The 24,998-nt window shown below is 41.8% G+C and overlaps 1 protein-coding gene across 1 annotated transcript in view; it reads right to left on the bottom strand.

Moving 5' to 3' along the window:
• LOC134212662 (mucin-2) overlaps nucleotides 1–24,612 on the bottom strand; it is a 33,234-nt gene extending 8,622 nt beyond the window's left edge. The window contains exons 1-8 of the mRNA XM_062690707.1: nucleotides 24,063–24,612; nucleotides 23,802–24,007; nucleotides 21,174–23,618; nucleotides 20,715–20,884; nucleotides 20,440–20,645; nucleotides 20,325–20,371; nucleotides 19,917–20,120; nucleotides 15,401–18,931 (exon numbers count right to left, since the gene is read on the bottom strand). Coding sequence (XP_062546691.1) covers nucleotides 15,401–18,931; nucleotides 19,917–20,120; nucleotides 20,325–20,371; nucleotides 20,440–20,645; nucleotides 20,715–20,884; nucleotides 21,174–23,618; nucleotides 23,802–24,007; nucleotides 24,063–24,404 — 7,151 coding nt within the window. The 5' untranslated portion in view covers nucleotides 24,405–24,612. The remainder of the gene's footprint in view (nucleotides 1–15,400; nucleotides 18,932–19,916; nucleotides 20,121–20,324; nucleotides 20,372–20,439; nucleotides 20,646–20,714; nucleotides 20,885–21,173; nucleotides 23,619–23,801; nucleotides 24,008–24,062) is intronic.
• Nucleotides 24,613–24,998: the final 386 nt, after the last annotated feature.

The raw sequence follows: 24,998 nt of genomic DNA, 5'->3' as shown, positions 1-24,998 counted from the left end.
GTGTGATATTAGCCAGCCGCACAAACTGGATAAGAAACGAAAGTGTAGAACGAGAAATGCTACGTACAGGTAGTCTGAAGCAGTTCGCTTGGTCTGAGAAAGCGTTTAACGTTAAATTTATCGTTGTTTTCATTAGCGCTCCGTAGTTTTCGGTACAGATTGGTGACAGAGCTATTGAAGAGGTTATGTCTTCAGGTGCAAAATCGATACTCTACGTCTACATATTCTCAACCTACAGATGGGTTTCCTCAGTTCTTGAGGCTTGTTTATTGGTGATTGCGATGCTTATGATGGCTATCGGATTAAATGCTATCTGAACTTCTATTTATATGAATTTTGAGCGAACAATTTGGAAACAAATTCATCTGTCATAAGACGAGTTTATACAATCCCATTGAATTCCACCACTTAATTGTATCTTGACAGATACGTATTTCGACCTCAAAAGTAAGGCCGTCTTCAGATACAATTAAGTGGTGGAATTCAATGGGATTGTATAAACTCGTCTTATGACAGGTGAAAACATTCCACTAAAAAGCTCAAAATAATTTTCTTATCAACAAATTCATGTTCAATTTAAATTTGACAAATATAAATTATTGTCAGCTTTAAACAAATATCTTCGAACGAATCAGCTTAGCAAAATACCTATATCGCATTAATTACAATTTCCGCAGGATTGTATAGTTGTTCTTTAACGGCATTACTTATTAGCTAGGAAGAAAATTAATGTTGGTTATTTTCGGATTTGTTGTGGATTATCAAGTTCGGTACTCGAATTGAACAAGCAGAAATTTGAATATAATTTCAGTTCGTTTCATCATTTCTCAAGTGTCGCAAGGCGATAAAGTTTAACGATTTCTCAGTCAGCAAAGTTAATAAGGTGAACTAAATCCAATTGATAACGCCATTACAAAATGATAGATTTCTTACATATTTTAATATTTTTACTATTTAAATATCTTTTTAATTACTTGTTTATGCGATTTTATTTCGCAACTTGCCGAACACAGCCTGCGTTGCTCAGGCATTCTAAATGTTTTAAATGTCAAATTTTGAATTGTTTGCGACACTGCACTCTAGATCAATTTTCGTGCGATCGCATTGATTTTCCTTACAACTCATCCTATTTTTGTAATTTTAAGGATTTTTCAATATTGCATATTTGCAAACTTTTTGGGTATATAAACACAGCTGGTCTCAAGATGAATGGATTAGTGAGGAAATCTTGCAAATTGGTCCATCCGGTCATAAGATATATTGCCTTAAAAGGAAATGCAAACTCAATTTATAAATAGAGATCAAATGAAATGAAAACAAAACATTTTACTGGCAGAACATATTGTAAATAATAATTTTTAATCGAAAAAGAGTAAAATGTACAAGACAGAAAAAGTAGGACAAAACATTCCAAATCGGTCTTAGATTAGTATGTAGCCACCTTCAGTGTGGTCGACATTGTAGATGCAAGTATGACAACCGAGCTACTGGAAGCAGCTTGTTGTTATTTAGATACTTTTGACTTCAAAATTAGTGAAATTAGTATTATGGGCTAATTCGGCAAGTATAGTATAGTGGAGAAAAAATAGTAAATCAAGGAAATATAACACATTAGAGAAAAAATATAAACAGGAAACGAACAATTTGTGTAAAATAAACTAATACGGGCTTAACAAAACTGTTCAAATAACAAAAAATGTGGCTAAATTGGTAATTCAGGCAAAATAGAAAAATCTAACAAAAAATGACATGTCGGGAAAAAGTGGTAAATTTGATCATTAATAAAAGTAACGGTAGAGTGGACAAATTATGCAATTCGAAAATTGAGTAAAACGTTAAAAATTAGAATTGGGAAAGCTAATAAGGAGACTGAAAATTTAATTAATGTGTCCAATCCAATAGTTAGTCGTTAGTGTGCGGCTACAACGTAAGACCATGCTGAAGGTGGTAAGTAACTATTGGACTCTTGATATATCAATCTAAAATAGTAGCTCGGATTAGAAAACTCGCAGTTCATAATTGCCGTAGTACATAATATACATTACTCTGATAGACAGCAACAAAACACTGACAACTTGGTGGTCATATGGCTTTAACTTCTGCGTCATACGCAGGAGGTCGTGCACGTTCTAGCAATCGCTAGAATTGGAAATGGGCTTTCATACCGTTTCCATCTTCTATCCTCTATACCTACAACTTAACTAGTTTTAACAGGTCACTGTTAGAATTCGAAATAAGCGAAAAAGCTCGGACCGGCATTCAACTAGACCATCCTTTCATTAATATAACATTGGAAACCCGTTAACCAAGACCTCTGCCATAAAACCAATAAAAATACGCATGAACTCGTGGCGAGTGCAAAGGTGTTCTCGGCTTGCAGTGGGCGAGTGATTGCATCATCAATTCCTTCCCATCCCCGATAGACCGTGAGGACGTGGCCAGCGCCGTTATCGCCTATTAAAAAAACCCAGATTAATCCACCTAGCGGCGATGATGCCTTTCTCGTGCATCGTAAAATGTACTGAAAAAATCACACAGGAAAGGTAAAAAAAACACATTAGGGGTATAGATCCCGTATTTTGTATCATTTTGCATGTTTTGGCATTAATTACTATGCATTCCCACCACACCTGAAAAAAAAAAATTTCGATTTTGAAATTATTTTTCCAAGGGGGGACCCTTGGGAAAAAACAATGATTTTTCAATAATTCCGAAATGCAATGTTCAATCAGGCCAATTTTCAATAGCAAATAATGGGACCACATTCCCCGTCGAATAAATGCGAGTAAATCGGGTAATGCTAAGTTCCAAAAAGTATGTCTACAAAATTTGTACACATACACACATACACACACGCACACACATACATACACACACACAGACATCACCTCAATTCGTCGAGCTGAGTCGATTGGTATATAGCACTATGGGTCTTTGAGCCTTCTATCAAAAGATTGGTTTTGGAGTGATCATATAGCCTTTACGTATACTTAGTATACGAGAAAGGCAAAAACTCGTACTGTGTACATTGAGGTTGGAGAGAAAATCCCATGTTTCTATCCATTGGTTCCCTAGTCCCTCTGGTCAATCACGGAGTAGCAACTACAAAATGCACGGTCATCATGCTCATGTTTTGTTAGGCAGCAACGTCACAGAGGAGGATGTAGCGTCAACTGGGAAAAAAATATGAACGCATTGAGCATTGAAGAAATCGGACATATTTGACAAAATACAGATTGCTTTCCAGTCTAGTTAATTGATTTTTTTACATTTTGTGGTAGCGCCAGCGAACTACCTATCGATGGTTCAATCGATGAACATAATGAGTAATTCACCGTCAACGTGTAGATTGCAACGACAGCGAGCCGAGCATGAAAAACCCAGATTAATCCACCTAGCGGTGATGGCGCCTTTCTCGCGCAAAAAGGTAATAAATGTAGCCTTTATGCTTACACCTCGATGATGTACAAGAAAGGCAAAACAGTTACACCGTCTAATGTTATGATAGAAAATTTACACTAGTAGACGACAGATGGCGCTGCCAAAAGTTTCTCGAATTTCCTATGTTCGAATTTAGACTTTCGGACAATTTCATAGTACTATGAAACTGAACGAAGAGCATAGTTACGCCTAAATGCGTGCAACACGAGCATCTTTATAGTACGATGAAACTCTTAATGGGAAGCCACGGATAAAATATTCATAGATGCAAGGCATTTTTCATAACACATTATTGTTCTATGTGACTATGTCTCATCACTATTTTAATATTATCTATTTTTTGCAATTTGCAATTATTATGAAATTCAATAGTGATCAACAGCGTTTTAGTCTCTGTCGGATGCAACTTGTTGCAAGAAAATCGGTTAAGAGTTTCTATGTGAAAATTTGGCTAATGTTTTTTATGGCATTTTGTGCACACACACACGCACACACATACACACACACACGCACACACGGACAGGCAGACATTTGTTCAGCTCATCGAGCTGAGTCGAATGATATATAACACTATGGGTCTCCGGGACTTCTATCAAAAGTTCGATTTTGGAGTGAAATGATAGCCTTTCGGTACAACTTAGTTGTACGAGAAAGGCAAAAAGAATTGATCAACGAGTGACGTGTGACAAGATATCGAACAGATTACTGTTGTACTGGAAGTTGTGCCGTTTTAATTAATATTACTAACGTTGTGGCAGTTCCCACAAATTGGCGACGAGGCGGAGAACCCGTTAAATACGAAGCGAACAATCGTTTTACTCGGTAAGAGTTGAGTTATGTGGAAAAGTATATTTGCAGAGAAATTGAGGTTATTTTCTTGTTTATATGATAGGCTAAACTGAACGCAGTCAAACTGCGGTGGCTTACGAAGCCGAAAACCAAGACACAACTCTGTGCTGGCCCCGGAGGCCGTATTGATTGAACACAGCATCGCTGTGGTGGCTCACGAAGCCGACGACTTGAACGCAGGTCTCTGTGGTGGCCCTGGAGGCCGTATTAATTGAACACAGCACGGCTGTGGTGGCTTTCGAAGTCGTACGGAAAACGGAACGCAGGATAACCTGTGGTGGCTTTCGAAGCCCGCGAAAATAAACGTGATCAAACACGGCGGCTTCAAGCCAAGAAATTTGAACGCAGGATAATCTGGTGGCTCCCGAAGCCGGAAAACTCAAATGTGGACAAGGAGGCTCTCGAAGTCGAAAGGGAAGAATTGAATATCGCAGGAAACAACTTCAACGTCACATATCATGGACAAATTTAATGTGCCACCGTTTAACTTCAAAACTCTCCCCTGCAGTCGCGTTCGAGATGAATGGCTGAAGTATAAGCGCAATTTTGAGTACATTGCTCTTGCTAATGAGGAGAAGAATCAGACAAAATTAAAGTACATTTTCCTAGCCAAGACTGGTCCAGATGTGCAGGAGGTATTCGGTTCATTACCGGATGCGGATGTCGAGGAGGACATTGAGAAGGGCATAAAGCCGTTTGACGTGGCCATCAGTAAGCTGGGCGATTACTTTGCCCCTCAGCATCACGAAACTTTTGAACGGTATATGTTCTGGACATTGAAACCGAACGATGGGGAGTCACTGGAGAAATTTTTGTTAAGGGCTGTGGAACAGGCAGCAAAATGCAACTTTGGTAGTTCAAAGGAAGAAAGTCTTCAAATAAGTGTCATTGATAAGCTAATCCTTCTCGCTCCGTCTGAACTTAAGGAGCAATTGTTGCAGAAGGAAAATTTGACACTAACTGAGCTGACCAAGATGATTAACTCATACTCTTCTGTGAAATTCCAAGCAACACAAATGTCATCTACCTCTACAGTTGCGAGCACGAACATGGTTAACAAACTGCATGTCTCTGCACCTACTACGTCAACCACCAGACTCGAATGCGCCAGATGTGGGTGGAGAGGCCATTTGGCAAATGACGCTAATTGCCCTGCAAGGAACAAAATATGCGACAAGTGCGGGAAAGTAGGACACTTTGCCAAACGCTGCAAATCGACGGGACAGATAGAACATGGCAAGCGTCGGGATTGGATTCCGAACAATGATTTAAAAAGGCGTCGTTGTAATGCAATTTTCAGCAGAAGCGATCATAATTCGGAAGAAAACGAATGTTTCATCTATAATATCTGCGACAGAGAGGAAATGATACCAGTTCGAGTCGGCGGTATTTTGGTCGAAATGATGATCGATTCAGGGTCGGTAAAAAACCTCATAGATGAGCAGACATGGAGGCGCTTGGTGTTGCAAGGACTTGAAATGAAAAATCCTCGTAACAAATGCCAGTTGACATTTCGACCATATGGAAAGAATGCCGAACCATTAAAAGTTCTCAAAGTTTTTGAGGCGTCGGTTTCGGTCAGCGATCGTGGAGAAGAGCTACAAACGGAAGCTACATTTCATGTTGTAGAATCGGGATCCCAAGCGATTCTTGGCAAAGAGAGTGCAAAAGCACTGGGGGTGTTGATAATTGGACTTCCTAGTACACACTCCACATTGGTCGCTTCAGTCGAAGAAAGCAGCACAAGACCGTTTCCGAAAATAAAAGGAGTCAAGTTGTGTATTCCCATAGACAAGCAAATTTCCCCAATTGCTCAACACGTACGACGACCACCATTAGCATTGCTAACTAAGATCGAAGAAAAACTTGATGGGTTGCTAAAATTGGACATCATAGAAGCAGTAAACGAATACAGCCAATGGTTGTCACCGTTGGTGGCGATTGTTAAGGACAACGGCGACTTACGTCTCTGCGCAGAGCAAATGAAGCGATCCAGAGGGAAAATCATTTCATGCCAAGTTTTGAGGATTTCCTACCGCGATTAAGGAAGGCGATATTTTTTAGCAGACTCGACGTGAAAGATGCTTTTCATCAAATTGAGCTAGACGAGTCTTGCAGGTATGATAAACAAAGTCTTAGTTAATGAACTGTTAATGATTTAAATGTTATATCTTTAGATACATATCAACATTTATTACCGATAAAGGAGTTTATCGATATAAGCGGTTGATGTTCGGCATATCGTGTGCGCCGGAGATGTTCCAGAAGATCATGGAACAGATCCTGGCTGACTACGATAATACAGTCAATTATATTGATGACGTTTTGGTCTTCGGCGAGGACGAACAGGAGCACGATGCAGCATTGGACAAAGCTCTGAAAGCATTGAAATCTAGAGGAGTATTGCTGAATCACAGCAAATGTGCCTTCAAAGTTACGGATATCATGTTCATGGGCCATAACCATGGCATTCGTCAGTCAGAAGGGAAAACGGAAGTATTGAAATCGTTCAGGACTCCAGCCAATGCTGAAGAACTTCGGAGTTTCCTCGGCATGGTCACATACGTTGGTCGATTTCTGCCAAATCTGCGTTGTGGAACGATTTTCTTTAAAAGTAACTGTTTTCAAAGTAATTTTTATACAAACTTCAAACTGCGCATGCTCACTCAAAGTCAAATTACATCCAAATTAACTAAAAATTTAGGTGGATTATTAAACTGGATAATGCAACCGTTTAAGCATCTGGGGGCAAAAAAGTCAAATTTTGAATCACTTTAGTGTCTAACTTACCCTTGCGAAAACCGAACTGATTGCCTGACAGGCCGTCCGTACCCTCTGTTGAGGATGATCCTCTCTAGCAACTTGCCCGTCGTGTCTATAAGACAGATTGGTCCATACGCCGATGAGTCGCCCGGCGGCTTCCCGGCTTTCGGCAACAACACCAAATTCTGCCTATTCCATCTTTCGGGGAATCTGCACTCAACAAGGCATCATGCCTGAACATGTTCGGGTTCGTTATGATTGCTGCCTTGAGAGCGCTGTTCGGAACTCCATCAGGCCCTGGAGCTTTGTTCGTTACCAGGGATTTGGCCACCGCGAGTAGCTCTTCGTTTGTCCCCAGAGCCACCATTTCGGCAGAACCCACATTGCCTTCCTGAGCAGCACAAGTCAAACAAAAATGGTTACAGCAACTTGTTTGTGACTGAATCTTGTCACATATGAGTTGCAGTAACCTATGTAACATGCGTGCTGCTAGTATTGCGTTGGATGAGGCCAGGGACTTGTGGCTCGGGACGAGAAGAGTACCTAGATAATCCTCGTCAACCTATCCGGGGACCATTCAAGGGATGAAGAGCTCCCTTCGGTCTTGGCCATCGCTATCCTGTAGGCGTCACCCCACGGATTCACGTGAACTCCTTCGCACAGGTTGTCGAAACACGCTCTCTTGCTGCTCTTGACAGCCTTGTTAAAGGCCAGTTTTGCAGCTAATCTGCTAGCTCTGTAATGAGCAATTCGAAGATCTGGTGTGCAAAGAAACGGACACATTATCAACAAGTCTTACATGATCTATGGTTGGGCGGATGGTATCAACATCATTGGTGTAGATCGCAGAGCAGTGGAAGAGGCTTTCGTGCCTTTTAAACGGGAGACTGAAAGAATAGGGCTGATCATAAACTCTGTCAAAACCAAGTACCTGGTGGCTGGCAGAGAACGAGGCAGTCCAAACGGTGTTGGCCAAGTGGTGGAAATGGATAGAATGCGATTTAACGTTATTGATGAATTTATATATCTTGAATCACTTGTTACATTTGGTAATGACGTAGGCCACGAGGTGAAAAGACGTGTTGCAGCTGCAAGTAGGATTGTCTACGGCTTACGTAGCCAGCTATAGTCACTTTAATTCATCAGTCGCCTTGTATGGCCATGAAGCATGCACGTTAAAATACGTGTGTACAAAAATGCAGAGATCGGCAGGCTGATAAAATATGGCTGATTACAGTGGACATGTAATGTGTTTGCCGGAAAAGAGACTTGCAAAGTGTTAGCAGAAAACCTGGAAGAGGACGTTGGCTGGCTATGTGCTTTCGAATCAAGCTTTCGAAAGGGTAAAGTCCCTAATAGCTGATGTCGAAAACCTTCACTTCTTCGATAATAGCTTACAGACTCGGTTGATCGCGGATGCTTCGCCAGTGGCATTAGGTGCCGTTCTTTTACAATTTTCAGATACGGATGGTAGCCCTCGCATTATTAGTTATGCTAGCAAAAGCCTCAGTTCAACCGAGTTGAAGGCAACACTCCAGACCCTTCACTCAATGTACACCACAACACGCTAAACACGCAACAATGCTACTCCTCGTGTGAAAATTCGCAACCTGGTATAAAACTGATAAATAATTATTAAATTGATCAATCAATATGTGATCACTGTTGAGTGAAATATTCTGAATGTCACCTCCTGTCATATTGGCTCTCACCTTGCCAGCGCTCAATGCCAGTACAATGAAAAATTCAACCTTCCTACTCCATATTAACCCTCATACAAACCTCAAACGGCCAATCCAAAACAACCCAAACAATCGGAGAACTCACAAAATATGGAGCAGAATCGACTGAGAGTGGCGAAGAATAGTAGTTTGTGCAACAAGTTGCGAAAAGAAGATTTTTTCAGCACGAGTTTTACGTGTATCCCACGAGGCTTGCCGAGTTGAATAAATACTACAAGTGCTGAAAAATCGAGTTTTGCAACGAGTTGCACACGCTTTTTTTTGCAATGACGAAAAATGGACTTAAAGTTGATAGATCTGTACCAAAATTGTACAATCCGCTTTACTCCACATGATCATTCTTGCCAATACATTATATTGCTGCAGAGAACAATCGGATTCCATGTTATCGTGCCACATCGCATAGTTCAATAAGTCGTGAAGCGATAGATGTGGACATTTTTGGCGTCATGTCCATAAAACTATTTAATTTATTACGCGATGCAGAGAATACACTATTTGAACACTTACCCAAGATAATTCAGTAAAATATAGTCATGTAACTACTGTTCTGGTGTTCGTTTTTCATTATAGCACCCAAATGAGTGCTATAATGAATATTATGCAACCCATTTGAGTTGCATAATGTTCATTAAAGCACCCATTTTGTTGGTATGGAAAAGTAGGCCGTTTTATCACTCAAAGAAAAACTGTAAACCAGGTATTAAAGCTATGTCCATTTAGAATCCGGAATAATTTATTGTATTGCAGCGGCACTGAAAGAATTCTTTTACAGCGGTTTGTCTACCTAGGCGCCCACTTGCTGTGGTATAAATTTCACGAAGTTTCGTGCAGCGTGTCAAAAATTATTCCAGATGGAAGCCGAAAGGAGAGAAAAAAGTCTGCACACCCACGTTGATAATCCTGCTCATCGACGATGGAACCTACGTCAAAATGGATTTCGGACAGCTTCCTAGCCAAAAATTCTACATGGTGACGGCACGAGGAGTAGTTCCTGCGAAGTTTAAGTTTGCTTTTTGGACAAACTTGCAAAAAAAACGGATGATTTTGGCAAGGGATATGCAACTGTGGGGCAAAGACCTAAGTGTTTGTGACGAATAAGACGATGGACTCGAAGCTGTACAAGGAGGAATGTCTCAAAAACCGCGGTCGACCTTCCATAAAGCCCATAAAGGTCCCGTGAAGTTTTGGCCAGATTTGGCGAGTTGCCACTACAGCCGGGAAGTCATCCAGTGGTACCGCGATAATAACGAAGATTTCATCGATAAAAACATAAATCCACGCAACTGCCCACAGCTCCGGCCCATCGAGACATTTTGGGCAGTAATGAAGCGGAAGCTTAAGAAAAGTGGAAAAAGTGGAAAAACAGCTCGGGACGCGACTCAGATGACCAAAATGTGGAACAAATGTGCCAAGGAATAAAGAAGAAGGTGCGAATTTTCACTAGAAACAAGAAGAAATTATTTGTATCAATAATTTTTCCTTAAAGTACAGTGAATTACCCTCGTTTTGATGTATTAACCTTATTTGTACGTCAATCCGTTACCGAGATACAGATGATTTTATTATTCCGGATTCTAAATGGACATAGCTTTATGATCAGGAACTGCAAAAAAAATATTTTTTGAATTTCCCTAATTATTAGTTTGCAGCTACCGGTGCCGGTGTTTACATTTGTTTTGGGATAATTTTTTTTAGTATTTCTTTCGAGCAAGAATTGTGATTGATATTAAGTTTTTACTTCAAAAGAGTGACAACTCAAGGAAGTATGACTAACGAACTTCAAGCGGCAATCAGGGTTGATGTTACAAAAGTTAAAAAAAAAAATCAAGATTTTGAGCACCCCTAAATTATGTCCTATGGAGCTCAAATTTTGCATAGGGCATATTCTAGAGCTTAGGAAATGTTTGCGTAACGTCCGGTTTTTAAATTCGATAAAGTCCCAAAATAGTCGATTTTTTTCAAAAATCTAATTCTCAAAGATTCATGCATTTTGAGTACTTTGGCATAAAAAACAACAAAAAAAAAATCCCCCTTGTGATAAAAAAAAGTTTTGATTAATTTTGAGCACCCCTAAATCATGTCCGATTTATCTCAAATTTTGCATAGGGGATATTTTTGGCTACGAAAACGTTTGCGTGTCGTCCAGTGTAAAAATACGATGAAAAAAATTTTCATCGTCAGAAAAAAATTCTATATATGAAAAAATAACTACAATTTAGCTTCTAATCAAATGTTCGCTAATAATTGTAATACAAGTGTTACATCACATACTATGCAAAAAATTTAGACTTATTGGGCATGAGCAAGAAATATGTTAGTTATGAACTCATTCAATTTTCTGGTGACAGGTAAACCCAAGCTTTTAGTCGATGTCATTCACGTTTCTCACTATTTCAGTAAAAATAAACAAATCAAGTTTTTTAACCGTATTTCGTTAAAATCAATTCAATTAAAAACAATTTTTTTGAGGTTACATCAGATCTCGACGTTTCATGGATTTTTAAGTCATTTAGCATCAAAAACTAAAATTCGATTTTCGACTTTTCCTTGGGAAAATTTTCATGGGTAAAAATTTCAAAACATTGATGAATTTTAGACAACCCTAAATCATGTCCGATTGTGCTCAAATTTTGCATGGGGTCATATTTTGGGGTAATGAAATTTGTGAGCAATGTCGTTTTTTGAAATTCGATACATTCCATTGGCACCCTAATGCACACGTATATGTGTGCACGACTACATGGGTACCCTCAAAGTTAATGAAGTTGCCACAAATCTCTTGTTTTTTGGGTTCCAGGATTCCGCTCCGAACTCAAATACGCTCCCGGCCATAAGTTTGGGTTCCCCCTTCAATAAAATGTCAAAGTCTTTTACACATATTTCTTCAGTCCTATATCCGATTTGTGATCTTCACGGCTCATTAGAAAGATAATAAGTAGATCTTGAGCTTCAGATGTTTGACAGGACAAATTATTATTGGAAAGCATGTTGAATTTTGAACCAAAGTTGCACCTTTTGTCCGAAATTAACATTACTTTTTAAACATAAATTCTTTGAAAGTGAGCCTACAAAATTTTAAGCAAGTTTGGGAACAGGACCTTAAATGCATGGTCTTTTTATATCATTTTTAAAAATACGGTTAAAAAATCTTGATTTGTTTATGTTTTCTGAAATAGTGAGACACGTGTATGACATCGTCCAAAAGTTTGGGTTCACCTGTTGGAATTAGAAAATGAATGTGTTTATAACTACACAGGATTTTGTTTTTACCCGATTTTTTTTCACTCGTATTTTTGATCGTGTGACCTCAATTCACCACCAAACTCTTCGCAACATGTTTCAAAAAATCCAGAATAAATCAAAGAAAAATCTCATAGTAATTAATATGCGTTAAACATTTATAGCCTATTCAGATTACGCCATTAATGACATAATAATTGGCGTTTCAGGGTAAATACGCTTTATGATGTCATTATTTACGTAATATTCCATACATTTTGCGCTGTCAAAAGATACCCATTAAAAGAGTCATAAAGAATTTATTACGAACAATTATTACGAGAGAGCTTTCGTTCTAACTGGGATGCAGGGAGAAATTCAACAAAACAAAACTGACAAGCGTCACGCTCTCTTTGCCAGAGAGAAAATTCTCTCTGTTTTCATTTCGTTTCGTAGTTGACAGTCATGCTCTTTCTGTCGCAGCAGGGTCGAATGCATGTTAGATGGAAATCTTCTGAGCGCTGAAGAATAACTCGGATTGTGATGGTTTTGTGGAAAGCAATTTATATGATGAAAAATAATGATGATAATTATTTATTCTCCACTTATTCAACATGAATTGTTTAAAAAACAGATGCTCTCTAGAACAAATCGAATAAATTTTCAAAGTTCAAGGGCCAATGCGGAAGACAATTTAAAACGTAGGAATGGTTGTAAAACGAATATATTTGATGAATAAACATGATTTCATAAATTGTTTCAATTCTGCTCCTCGAATGGCTTAATATACTTTGGATTTCAACATTTTTCACGTGGGACAACTGTACGATTTGAATGGGATGTATATATAAAGTAGAATAACCTTAAATAAAACATGGATTGGTAATGCATTAATTCATCCAAAATCCAGTTTAAATTATATTGCATTCACACGAATCGATTTTGTTAGAAGCTGTATCATTGATTGTCGAGTAGAACGCAATGGTTCAGTTTCCATTTTTGAAAAAAAAAAATTGCTGAGTTGCCCTTCATATATGGAGATACTGGTGGAAATACATTTTAGTTCGATAATATTTCTTGAAAATTGGTCCAATCGTCCTTTTTTTTATTTATTTGTGAGAATTCCCAAAAGTATCTAAATTTTTCTATCAAATCTCCGTTCGATCATAGTACAGAATCAAAATACTTTAAAATAAAAATAAATTGAGCAATAGTCTGATTCCCCGAAGAACGGCGCACCCAACTAATGAATGTAGCTTCGCTCATTATCCTTAATGAGAGCTTCAAATATTCTTCGATAATCCCTTTTCATATTTTTTTCTTATATTTTTTTTTCGTAGAAACTTTGTTCAGAAAAAAATGTTCGATTGTCGCCACACAAATGCTTGATTTCGCAAATTAAATTTTAAAACTCTCCTTGAATTCAACCCTGTATTAGCGTGAGGAGAGGAAACATGGAAACGTCAAGATATATTATCTTGCTGCAGTCTGAACACCTCGTAATAATTGGATACCCTCTCACTTAACAAAGTCATAAATAGCCCAATCTGAATAGGCTATTAGGGTGAGTGGAAAATTGAGAAAATATAAATCGCGTGAAAACAGAATCCAGTGAATATATTTCTTGTCCATGCCCAATAAGTCTAAATTTGTTGCATGGTATGTGATGTAACACCTGTATTACAATTATTTGCTAACATTTGATTAAAAGCTGAATTGTAGTTATTTTTTCATATATTTGAAGAAAAATTTCACTATATTGTGAAATACTTAATACAAGGCGATCCTGCCCGAAAATGTGTTGTATGGTGGACTTCTATATAGTGCGAAGCTATTTTTTTTTTCTAAAACTTTGCCTGAGAAATAGTGCAAAAAAATGAAACATTCGAAAAGCAGCTTTTGAAAACATTTACAATAAGAACAATAAGATTCCGAATATTTTTTACCGTCACAGTTTTTTTTTACAGATTTTAATTATTTATCTTCCGATGATAGTGGGCTTCGTGGCCGTGTGGTTAGCGATCTCAACCGTCTAGACGCATGTGCTATGGAGTGTGGGTTCGATTCCCGCCCCGGTAAGGAGTAAACTTTTCGTGATCGAAAAACTCTCCACTGGTCCACGTCTAATGCTAGGTGTTATAAGTGTTCAGTCTGTACGACCTCTGGTCGAAGATGGTGTTCCTGTCTTTTTATATGTAATAAACCAATGTAGTACCTATTCAGTTGAACTTTGATATAACAGTCGTTCGAAAGTTCTTTTTTGATGTTTTGCAAGAATCGTGTAGACTGGTTGCCAGAGAGGAATTATTTCAACTGTCGCAAGTAAGAAGTGCTGCTAGTTTAACAACGCCGACTATTCAGATTTGTGCTAAATGCGTAATATTTTGGCGAATAAAATTGTCATCATATTTTGAGAATCAAACTGTTTCAGTTGCATGCAATTATCAATTCTGTTTGCGACTGGCTTATGATACAATCATGAATATATGCAAAATGAATTCCAATGTAGTAGCCACACCCAGACCATATTGAATGAAACAATCTCACAATCACCAAATGAAATCCAGCGAGCGATAAAAAGCGGTAAATCAGAGCCCAGAATCATCTGAAGTCGTCGATTTTCAAGAACTGTTTGTGTTTTTCTCTTTTACAGCTCCGCGGGGAAGACTCAGTCCATTCCGTCAGTCCCTAATCCAGATCCATTCATGCTACTTTCAATTTATTATGTTTTCCACTTAGCAAGACGTTATCAGGTTTTCCATCTAGCCAGTAACACTACTCTATTATGCTGCGCTACGCAATATTTGGAAGCGGTAGCCCTCCAAAGCTTCTTGTCTAACGTGATTTTTATATTGTTACATTTGATTTAGCATAGTACTACTTCTAACGAAAAACGCAACTTTAATAAAACTGATCACCAATTTAGCCAACTAAACCATCTCAACGGATAACTACGGAGCTTCATCTGTATAATGTTGATAACTGTAAGAACTGACTACTTGGAACGGTGAAAATATCGATAGTAGGATAAGTAAGTGGTGAAGAAACAATAGCAGTGAAAGTGTTGAATTATGGTAGTGGTGGGTTTCGGTTTTTAGACTAAACATTTTTTTTTGGTGAATTGGCAGGTGGTATTTAGTACACACTAAAATGAAACAATTAACTAGATAGCGGCAACTTGCAAACGTGAGTATGTTTGGTTTAGCAAATTGGTTCTTTGTTTCTATGGCTTGCTCTAAGAATATGCGTTCAAATGCATTTTGCCTTGCGGTAGATATCGCTTTTTTGTTTTTGATTTGTTGGTATTGGTTATGCGCAATAGAAGTAGAGGAAGGTAAAACAAAATGAGAGCGTAGATTGATTTGCTTGAATTGTTTCAGTACCTCGAGGGGATTTCGTTGCACTTGGCGGAAAGTGAGTTTTCTGTACATTGTATGCTTTTCCCGGCTGACGACGGTTTGCTATATCGGCGCGGCAGCTGTGCGGCCGCAATCGTGGTCTTTATGGCATTATTGACCCTGGAAGCGCGCGGTGGGAGCTTGTTTATGGAGAGTGTTGTGGGTAAGCTAGGGGTGGTTGTGAAGGTGGTGGATGTGGTGGACGTGATCGTACTGGAGCTGGACGTGGAACTTGTCCGGGGTACGAAGTCTTCGGTGGTCGTCGAAGGTACGTCTTCAGTAGTTGTGCTGGTTGACGAACTCGATACATCTGCCAGCGTCGTGCTGGTTAGGTTGAATCGATACGCTGTCGCAGTACTGGGAATGTAGCGTGCAGTCAACGGTTCGGGCGTTGTGGTGGTCGTATAGCGTTTGTTTGACCGATAAAGAGGTTTGTAGGAGTTGGCAGTCCGAACGGTAGTGGTAGAGGTCGTCGTAGTCGTAGCAGCACTAGTCGTCTCGAGATATGAGTAATCTGTTAGCTCCTCCGGAGTTACCTCATCCTCCTCTTCTTCGTCCTCTTCATCTTCTTCTTCGCGACTGGCACTGTCGTCCTGTTGATAGGACAACAGGTCCTTTTCGGTGGGTATGTTCATTTCGGGCATCTCTACTGTCGCACGGAATTTCTTCGTCGTAGACTCAGTCTTGCTGGAAGGTCCAAAAGAGTTCAGTTCAGTCGAAGTCATATGGTAACTAGTGTAGTACACGGGTTTGTCGGTAATCTCAACAATTTGCACTTTTTCTGTCAAGTTTGTTGACGGGATGGAGGTCTTTTTGAACACTTCAACATTGTTGTCACTAAAACGCGACTTGTAGTGTGACGCTTTGACCGGTACAGCGTGAACATCGGACCGATCGGTGCTCCGGATTTCGTTCAAATACGAACTAGTCGAGGAAGCGATCGAGGGTAGCGCGGTCGGAGTTGCACGGCGATCTGAGTAATCGGTAGATATCGAAAGCACTGTGCTCTCAGTGTTAGTAAAAGGTACATGAGTGTTATTGTTACGATAGACACCGGTTAGGGAGGTTGGCCTCAACCGGGTGTAGGTCCGTCTTGAGGGACCACGATTCCGGAGGCGATAGCGAGGAGTGGTTACTTCCTCGGAGGCTTCGGACGATCGTGGCAGGTTGAAGACCGGCCGGTATCGTCCACGGTAGACTTCAGTGGACCGTGGCACCGAAGTCGAGGTGGCGTCCTCAGTTATGTATGTGGTATAAGTTGTAGACACCGGAGTAGTTGTGGTTGTTAATGGAGCTGTAGTTGTGGTAGTTGGCTCAGTAGTAGTGGTAGTGGAGGTATAAGGAGTCGTGCTGGTAGTAGTCGTAGGAGGTTCAGTGGTAGTAGTACTCGAGGTGGTAGATGTTGTGCTTTCTGGGGTAGTGCTGGTGAATGTTCTAGCTACAGTCGAAAACTTAGGAGCACCATTGATCAGAAAGAAGCTTCTTAAAGGAGACTCGCGAGGAGTTTCTGTGGTGGTTCGAAAAATATTGGAGAACACCCTTGAGGTCGAATAAGCGAATGCCTTATCAGAGGAAGGGGTTTGACGTTGAATTTCGAGACTTCTAAATGGTGACACCACAGGGCGTGAAGAGGTGGTTAGCTCAAGAGTTTTGTTGAGCGCATCTTTGAAATATGGCGTTCTAGAGGTTGAGCTTTGTACTACTTCAGCTAGTCGTTTGCTATCGGCAGCTGCATTGGGGGGAGGGGTTGTTCGTGGTGGGAATCGCGTGGGGGGCAATGTTTTTACTCCTAACTGGTCTTGATAGATTTGTTCAGGTTTTTCAACTTTCAAAGGAATCAAAGAATCATCTAATTCTTGTTCGTCGGTTTCTTGAAGTGTATTGGTTTGAGGACTTGAGAAGACACTCTCTGGGTAGGAAGGCACCCATTCGCTTGAAGAAGTTGGATCAGTGTCACGAAAACTTACCTTGGTTGGTCTTGGGTTAGATTTGGTAGAAGGACTGAGGTAACTCCGAGGGCGCGTAGGAGAGAGTGTGGAGCTGGGAGATAATCGAAGAACTTTGCTGGGGGACGCTGAGGTGGATGGCTCAGTGGAAGTCATTGTTACCGCATCCGATGCAGTAAATTGTGAATACCTTGGCTTAACCGATGTAAGGTCTACGATTTCAACGGTACCCTTCGACACAGCAGGACGAGCACCAATTCCTGTGCTCAAAGTTAATCTGATGGATTTGTTATTGTCGAACTGGTCTGGTCGGATCTCGTATCGCGTTGGCGGCACGACGGGATTGGTGGTGGTCATAATGAGCTCCTCAGGTCTTGAGCTTCCAGTAGGGTAGCGTACATGCTCCGGTCGCGTTTCGTAGCGAGGAGATGATGGGAAAAAGGGAGCTCGAGTCGATGTTGCATTGTGACTCAATGAGGTGCTGAGCGTAAGCCGAACTGTATTGTTCGATGCAAACTGGTCGGGGTTGACGACGTATCGTGGAGGTTGAGCTAAGCTTGGATGGGCGACTTCTGGTCGAGAGTTTCCCAGACTAGTACTCAATGTGAGTCGGATGGGCTGCTCTGCATCCGACTGAGAGGAGGGTTTAACCTGGACGGGTGCAATGGAGGAGTATGCGAAAGCAGGTGCTGCTGTAGTGGAGGTTGCAATAGTGGACTGTTGTGTAGCAGAAAGCGTAGTGCCGAGAGCCTTCAGGAAAGTATTTTGACCACGAGTTCGAGTTATGATTGGGCTTAGATAACTGTCGTAGTCTGGTATGGCTGGGGCGTTCGAAGTGGAAACAGTTTGAAAGGGTTTGAAGCTTTCCGGCTGATTGCCCGAAACAATGTAGCTTTGGATTCGCTGACGCTGGATTACCGGACTCGACGTGGTTGTAGTTGTCGTGCTGGTTGTAGTTGTAGTTGTGGTAGGTTTTGGTGTAGTTGTGGTTGTGGTGGTTGTTGTTGATGTTGACGTTGTTGTAGCAGGGGATTTGTTGAATGTGTAGGAGAAGTAATCCCGTGGTTGGTCGTAAGAAAAAGGAGAGTCTTCGCGAATTCCAGACGAGCCGAAGCTAGAGGATGGCGGATTGACGGGGAGCAATTTTTGAGTGATAAACTTTTTGTCTGACGGATCATTGCTGCTATCGTCGTGATGTTCATCACCGTATTCGTACCTTGTTTTACTGAGAGGATATTCCTCTTCGTCGTAGTAGTTGTCTTCAGGAATGGGGTGGAATTTGATTTCTGGAGGGATTCGGATGGATTTGATATTACTGGCGTCATTGTCTGTTAGTAAGGGGATTTTGGGAGATTGTTCAGTTGTTGTAGTCGTTGTGGTTGTGCTTTTTGATGGTCTGTAGATGTTTGAGTGGGCTGTACTGGCCGATCGGGCCGAGGTGTAGGAAAATGGGGAAAAGGACACAAGGATGGGACTTTCCGTAGTAGCAGGGGGACCAGCGCGTGCTGCGAGTGTTAATATAATTGATTTGGGGGTTGATTTATGGCTTTTTTCATCCAATTGCGATGATCTGTTGGAATAGATAGCATTGGTTGAAATTTTAGAAATGATCACATTTGTAAATTCAGTTTTGGACAACATAGAATTAGAAGTTAGCAACAGGCGATAGATAAAGGATCTAGGAGTTGATCTTTCGGAAAAGCTTTGACGTAATTAGAATACTTCGCTTTATACCTCAAAGTTCTTCCGAGATTTAGACGGTGTATTAGATTAGATTATTCCGTTAATTTAACCCTGTTAAGGGATCCTAAATCCTGGAGCTGGGGGATAGGAAGTCAAACTATTCTTCATTAGTGGCATGCTCTGATGGTAGACGTAGTTTTAGAGTTTCGGTTAAGACACAAATGGCTATTCAAAGGAAGAGGAACATTTTATAATGAAAAACACAGATATCCGTTTTTCTCTTGGTCCATGATTGTCTATTGTTCTTGATGTTCTGCTCTCTGCGAATGACTGCGGCGAAATGGAATGATGATGATAAAAAAGCGAAAGCAGACATAAAGTCATTGAAAAATATTTCAATGGACAGTTTTACTCAGTAAATAGAACATAGGAAGAAAGTTCGAAGCAAACACATATTGCGGATAAGAAAATAGGAGGGTTTGTTGACAGAGGATGAAGCTTCCAATAAAACAACACCTAAACGAGTGAGACCACACACACGAACGTACACATGGTCTCATGAATAATGAAACGTAGTAATGTGTGTGACGTTTTCTAGTAGAATACAACAAACAACAATCAATGATGCGGAAAGCGCTACAGATTCCATTCATCCGGCCTGATCTAATGATCCCACTACAACTACTCCAGTTGACCGGTGTTGATGTTTTTAAAGAAAAGAGCTAAAGCAACAATGATTTTTTGGTTGGCGCGTGATATTCGTTTGTTTTAGTCTGACAGCTAGAAGGACAAAATGGCCGATCGTTTCACGTGCCGCTATGCTACTGGGTGCAAACGGATTCCATGGATTACATGGCCTTGTAAAGTGGTACCTTGTGGTATAATACTGTGGCGGAGCGGGTGTTGTTGTTGGAGTGGTAAATCTGGTGGTTGTAGTGGTTCTGGTTGTGGTTGTTGATGGAAGTGAAAACGGTTCGGGTGATGTTACGAAGGCTGTCTGGTATTTTGGACTGTTAAAGGTACGAATCGTTGACGATACCAAAATCGGACGATCTGAGATTGAGTTCAATTCGTTTCTGTTTTTTTGTGGTTTTTGGTTTCCCAGATTTGAATTTGGACAGCCGCGGGGATTTTGTTTACGTTTCGATAAGTTTTGTAAAGGGAGGGAAATGCGAAGATAGTTTTGGTTAGATATCTGTTCGACATAGTAGATAGATCTTAGAAGCAAATGGTTTACGATTTCATTAAGAACTAAGAATAGAAAAACTGAAAGAAAATACCTGAGTTGCGTGTGCGTTTGTTTCTGATTATAACGATCATCTTCAAGCTGTTCAACGAATAGAGAATTTACATTATCATGACTGTTGATTCGAAATATCCAAAGCCGATACTTACCTGTGATACAAGGGCATCATCATAATCCTGATAAGTCGGACGCTGTTGATAAGTAGTTCTGGGAGAAGTTACATACGAAGACTGATCTCGTTGAGAAGTTGGAGCAACGGTTGTGACCACCGTTGGCCGGTAGGTTGTCGACACGATGGGTTTCTGTGGCTGTTGAGACGACTGCTGGTTGTTTTGATTATACTGCGGTTGATATTCTACAAGACCGAAGATTTTGTCAAACAAATTTCTCCACGTGTTTCAAAACCCCCAAAGAGTCTACTTACCAACATCTCTGTATAGCTCCACATCATCGTCATAGACAGCGTAGTACGAGTCGTAACCTGATGGATCATAGCTGCTGGTGTTGTAGTAGTTCTTGTTACTTTGAGACAATACGGTCTTCTGCGGCTGTTCGGGCACATATCTGCTTGGGGCAGGTGAAGACGTTTCAACTCTGTAGGAAGTACACATCAAACCAATTTAGTAACTGCTTCAAAGGTCGCACTGCTATTAGAGTCCACATTGTATTTACAAGGTCGCGCAAGTAGGCTCGTATTGTGCTACTCGCGCCAAACAGAGATACTCCAAACACAGTTAGTAAAACGTGAAACCATATTTACATACGTCCTTGTCCACCGTAGGATAGTGAGAAGATGCCGAAGGAGCTGACTTAGAAACACTCCCACACACGCAAAAAGGGAAAACACAAAGGGTGCATCAAGTAATGGAAACAATACTCGTACCTGTTCGGTAGCCGTTCATCGAGTTCCAAACGATTGTTACGGTTCTGGTTCTTGTTCGGTCGGGTGCTAATCGTGGGAAGAGGTTGTTCTTGCTGTTCGGGATTGTCAGTAGTGCGCCAGCGTTGCTGGCCGCGGTTCGGTCGGACCGTGTACCGTTTGCGCGAGGTTGTCTCACTAGTGGTCGGAGCGACGGTAGTCGTCGTTGCGATCCGCGTCCGGGTTGCCGGAGCGGCCGGCGTCGTTGTCGTTGTCGTCGTGGTCGTTGTCCACGGAGCTGCTGTAGAGGGAGTCTTGAATAGTGTGCTCTTGGAACCGAACGATTTCGCAGTAGTACGCAGCAGTTCCTTCGACGTGGTCTCATCAATGAGGTTCGCATTTGGAACTACGGTAGGACGAATACGCTGTCGAACTGCGTACGGTCTCGAGCTTGACTTGTTCAAGTATCGTGGGATGTCACTGAATGGCCGAATTCCCTGGAATACATCCTCTGGAAACTGGATGATCGGCGGGATGATACTCGTTGTTGGAGCGTGCGTAGTAACGGTGCTTGGTTTCCAAGTTGTTGTTTCATATCTATGGTTGTGGTACATGACATGTCCAGACACTCCTCCTGCTGGTCTTGGAGTGGTCACATTGGTTAACGGCCTGGGCGCCATCGTTTCCGTCATTGGAGTATACTTTGACTTGTTCACCGGGTATCGATACTCGTAATCATCCTCATCTTCGTCATCGTAGTACTCATCCTCATCATCCACACTTGGACGCTGGTTTGCAAAACTTGGTCTTCTGCCTCCACTCAGCGTGTTTTTCACAAACTTATGACCTCGATCATCCTCAACCTCATCGTCATCATCGTCATAGTAATATTCGCTCTCAGGTTTCACCGGGCGGGCAGTCGATGGCCCGTAGAACGGCTTCTGGAATTGCTGCACTGATGGAACCGGTCGCAAATTAGTCGTTCCGTTCTTCACATAGTGTATCCCGATGTCTTGCAAACCGTTGTTGAACTTACCATTGCCGACCTGCTGGATGTGCGTATTCTTGATGCTCTCGAAGAACCGATTGTACTCCGTTTTAGCGGGACTTGCCGGAGGTTGGTAAAACCGGGGTGTTGTTGACATGATGATCGGTTGAAACCCGTTGGTCGATTTGGTGGAGAAATACGCAGCCGGTTTCGGCGTGGATGATTCGTAGATTGAAATTGGTTTGTCGTTGAAACTGGCGAAGGTGACCAAAGTGGGCGAATTCTTCAACAGTTTTTCGTGTCCGTTGATGTAAATATTCTGAGGGTAGTAATCGAAGGGGGTTTTGGGGGTGGTAACTGTGTACCGGATATTGCTTGGAGTAATTGAGTTGCTGATGCTTTCGTATACCGGGGCGGGAGTGCTGGGTCCAGCAAGGATTTTCTGCTTGATTTGAGGTTGTTGGGAGTTGGTCGGTTGTTTTGGCATGGACACAAACGATTCTTTGATAGGATTTGTGGTAGGCTGATTATTGAAAAAGCCACCAACGGAACTAAATGCAATATAGGGACTACGTTGCGGAGATTGGGAGACTTTTTGGGATTGCTGTTGTTGAGGAGGAGCTTGAGGAACGGATTGTTGCCCAGATGGCTGTGATGATGGATTGTTCTTGGCCGTCTGTTTGCCATGGTTGTTGACCGAGATCGGCGTCGACGAGTAAGTATTACCGAAGTGGAAAAAAGCAAAGTTGTCCGGTATGGTTTCATCCTCGTTGTCTGGAGCGGGTGTGGTGTACTTCTTGTTGTTGTGGTTATTCACGAAAGCGGACGCTGTAAATGCGGTTTGATACTGTTGCGGCCTCGGTGATTGATTGGAGATCAGTAATGGGATAAGGCTATCCTGAGGCGTTATTTTGGTAACTGTTTTGTAGTTTTGTAGACCAGCGGTCTTATGGCGGGTGACTTCTACTGGTCGCAGGTATTGTGAGCCCTGTTTGGCTTTAACGTATGCTTCGAGGTAGTCGTTATAGTTGTTAGTAATTTCTTTCTTACTGTACTGTTGTGGTTGGTAGTAGCGTGCGCCGGATTTAATATGGATTGCGGGAGTTGGTCCAGCGGTGAAGGAGAACGGATCGTAGCTGCTCTGGGGGAAGGCGTTCTGGCGGGAGAGTGCAGTGTCCAACGATCTGTACTGCCAGTTTCCCAATGGCCTTAGCTGTCGAGCACTGCGCGCACCCTCTTCGCCATCAAATTCTTCCTCCAGATCAGCCAGATCCGGTATTTCTCCAATTGGAGCGGTTTCATCTGGGTTAGAACGTTTCACGTGTCGGTTATCATTTGTACTACCTTCGGTCTCGATTGGATCGATTGTTTTGTCCGGGTTTGCCGGTTCGTCAGAGACAACGTCACGTTTCTTGCGATCAAGCGGTTTGGAGTCCGTAGCATTCGCTTCGTAGTCTAGGTCTTGCAATTTGTCTTCGTCACTGTGCGCGAGTATGAAAAGGAAGTTTGAAGTTGAACATTTTTAGGAATGCTAAGTTTGGACATTTGAAGGGATTTACACATTTAGATGAGGTGTGTAGTATTGCAGTTAAGTTGGAACAGTTTAAGATTCCTGTGCAGGTGATGGAGAGTGGAATGGGTATATTAAGAAACTATTTGCTCACCTGAAAGGCTGCGGCTGGGCACTGTACGCAAAGGAACCTACTTTAGCCTGTGTTGGAATGGCATTCACGCTCGGTTGCTGAAGGATTCCGTCCCGATCGCGCTGAACCTGAGTAACAGTGCTAGGCTGACCACGGTAGATACGCTGTGGACGACTGGATTCTTCCTCTTCGACTGGGGGTAAAGTGTCGTGAGCTTCCTCGTAGAGCTGATGAGTTTGGTGATTTAATAATCATTCCACAATGATCTAACTGAAAACTTACCTTGGCAATATCTTCTTGGGGAGAATTTTTCGGTTGTCCACGAGTGGTGATCACAGGGTTGATATGTGCTGGCGGTGGTGGTGGTGGCAGAGAGTGAACTTGTTGGATACGTGCTGGAGCTGATGGTTCAGGTCCGGTTGGTCCTGAAGGACCGCTGGGTCCGGATGGGCCGGACGGTGCAGAAGGCGCCGATGGAGCGCTGGAAAACCGGATCCGTGACAGCACCTGCGGTACTCGTGGAGTCACGGCTGGTCGTTCGGGAGCGGTGGGTCCGCTCAGCGGTGGAGCATCACAGCCCACGTTGCGCGGCCAGTCACAGGTTTGCAGCTCGTGACTGTACATCAGTCCACCGGTACAGCTTTCCAGTAGAGCCCCACCAAACACGCATACGTAGTACTGCGTGCAGTCTGTGGGGTGTGGGTAGTACCCGAACTCTTCGGGGCAGTTGAAATCAACGGACGACGAGTGACTGGATCGGGGATTGGAGCCGAGGGCACGTGGCTGTGCAGCTCCGGTACGGAAGGTACGTTTTGTTTGTGCGAGTACATTTTCTGGAAAGGAAACAAAATATTTGAAATATAAGTCATGACTGTATTTTGTTTGCAGTGGGTTGTGCACGCATATATCGCCCTGGCCCCAGCATACGTCCTACAAGACTTTTTCCATTTATCGTGCAATTTGAGCCGTAGCGCCCTTGGAAAAAATCATTGGTGAACGTTCTTTCGTATCAAAGGAAAGAAAAAGGATGTAGAATATTAAACTTTAAAAGTTTAGTGAGCTTCCTGAATACCTGAATTCCTGAATCATAGATAACAATGTTTTGTTTAATACAAAGTGAATGACGAAATTCAAAATTTGTTGCGTGCTGCCTGATTCACTCAATTAACGGTGACGGTCTCAGATTTGAATCTGCAGAAGGCCCCACCTATCTTCCCG

This window comes from Armigeres subalbatus, chromosome 2 (assembly GCF_024139115.2).
Source record: "Armigeres subalbatus isolate Guangzhou_Male chromosome 2, GZ_Asu_2, whole genome shotgun sequence".
Taxonomy (NCBI): Eukaryota; Metazoa; Arthropoda; class Insecta; order Diptera; family Culicidae; genus Armigeres; species Armigeres subalbatus.
Note: the sequence above shows the minus strand (reverse complement) of the source record. Positions and strands in the feature narration are given on the sequence as shown.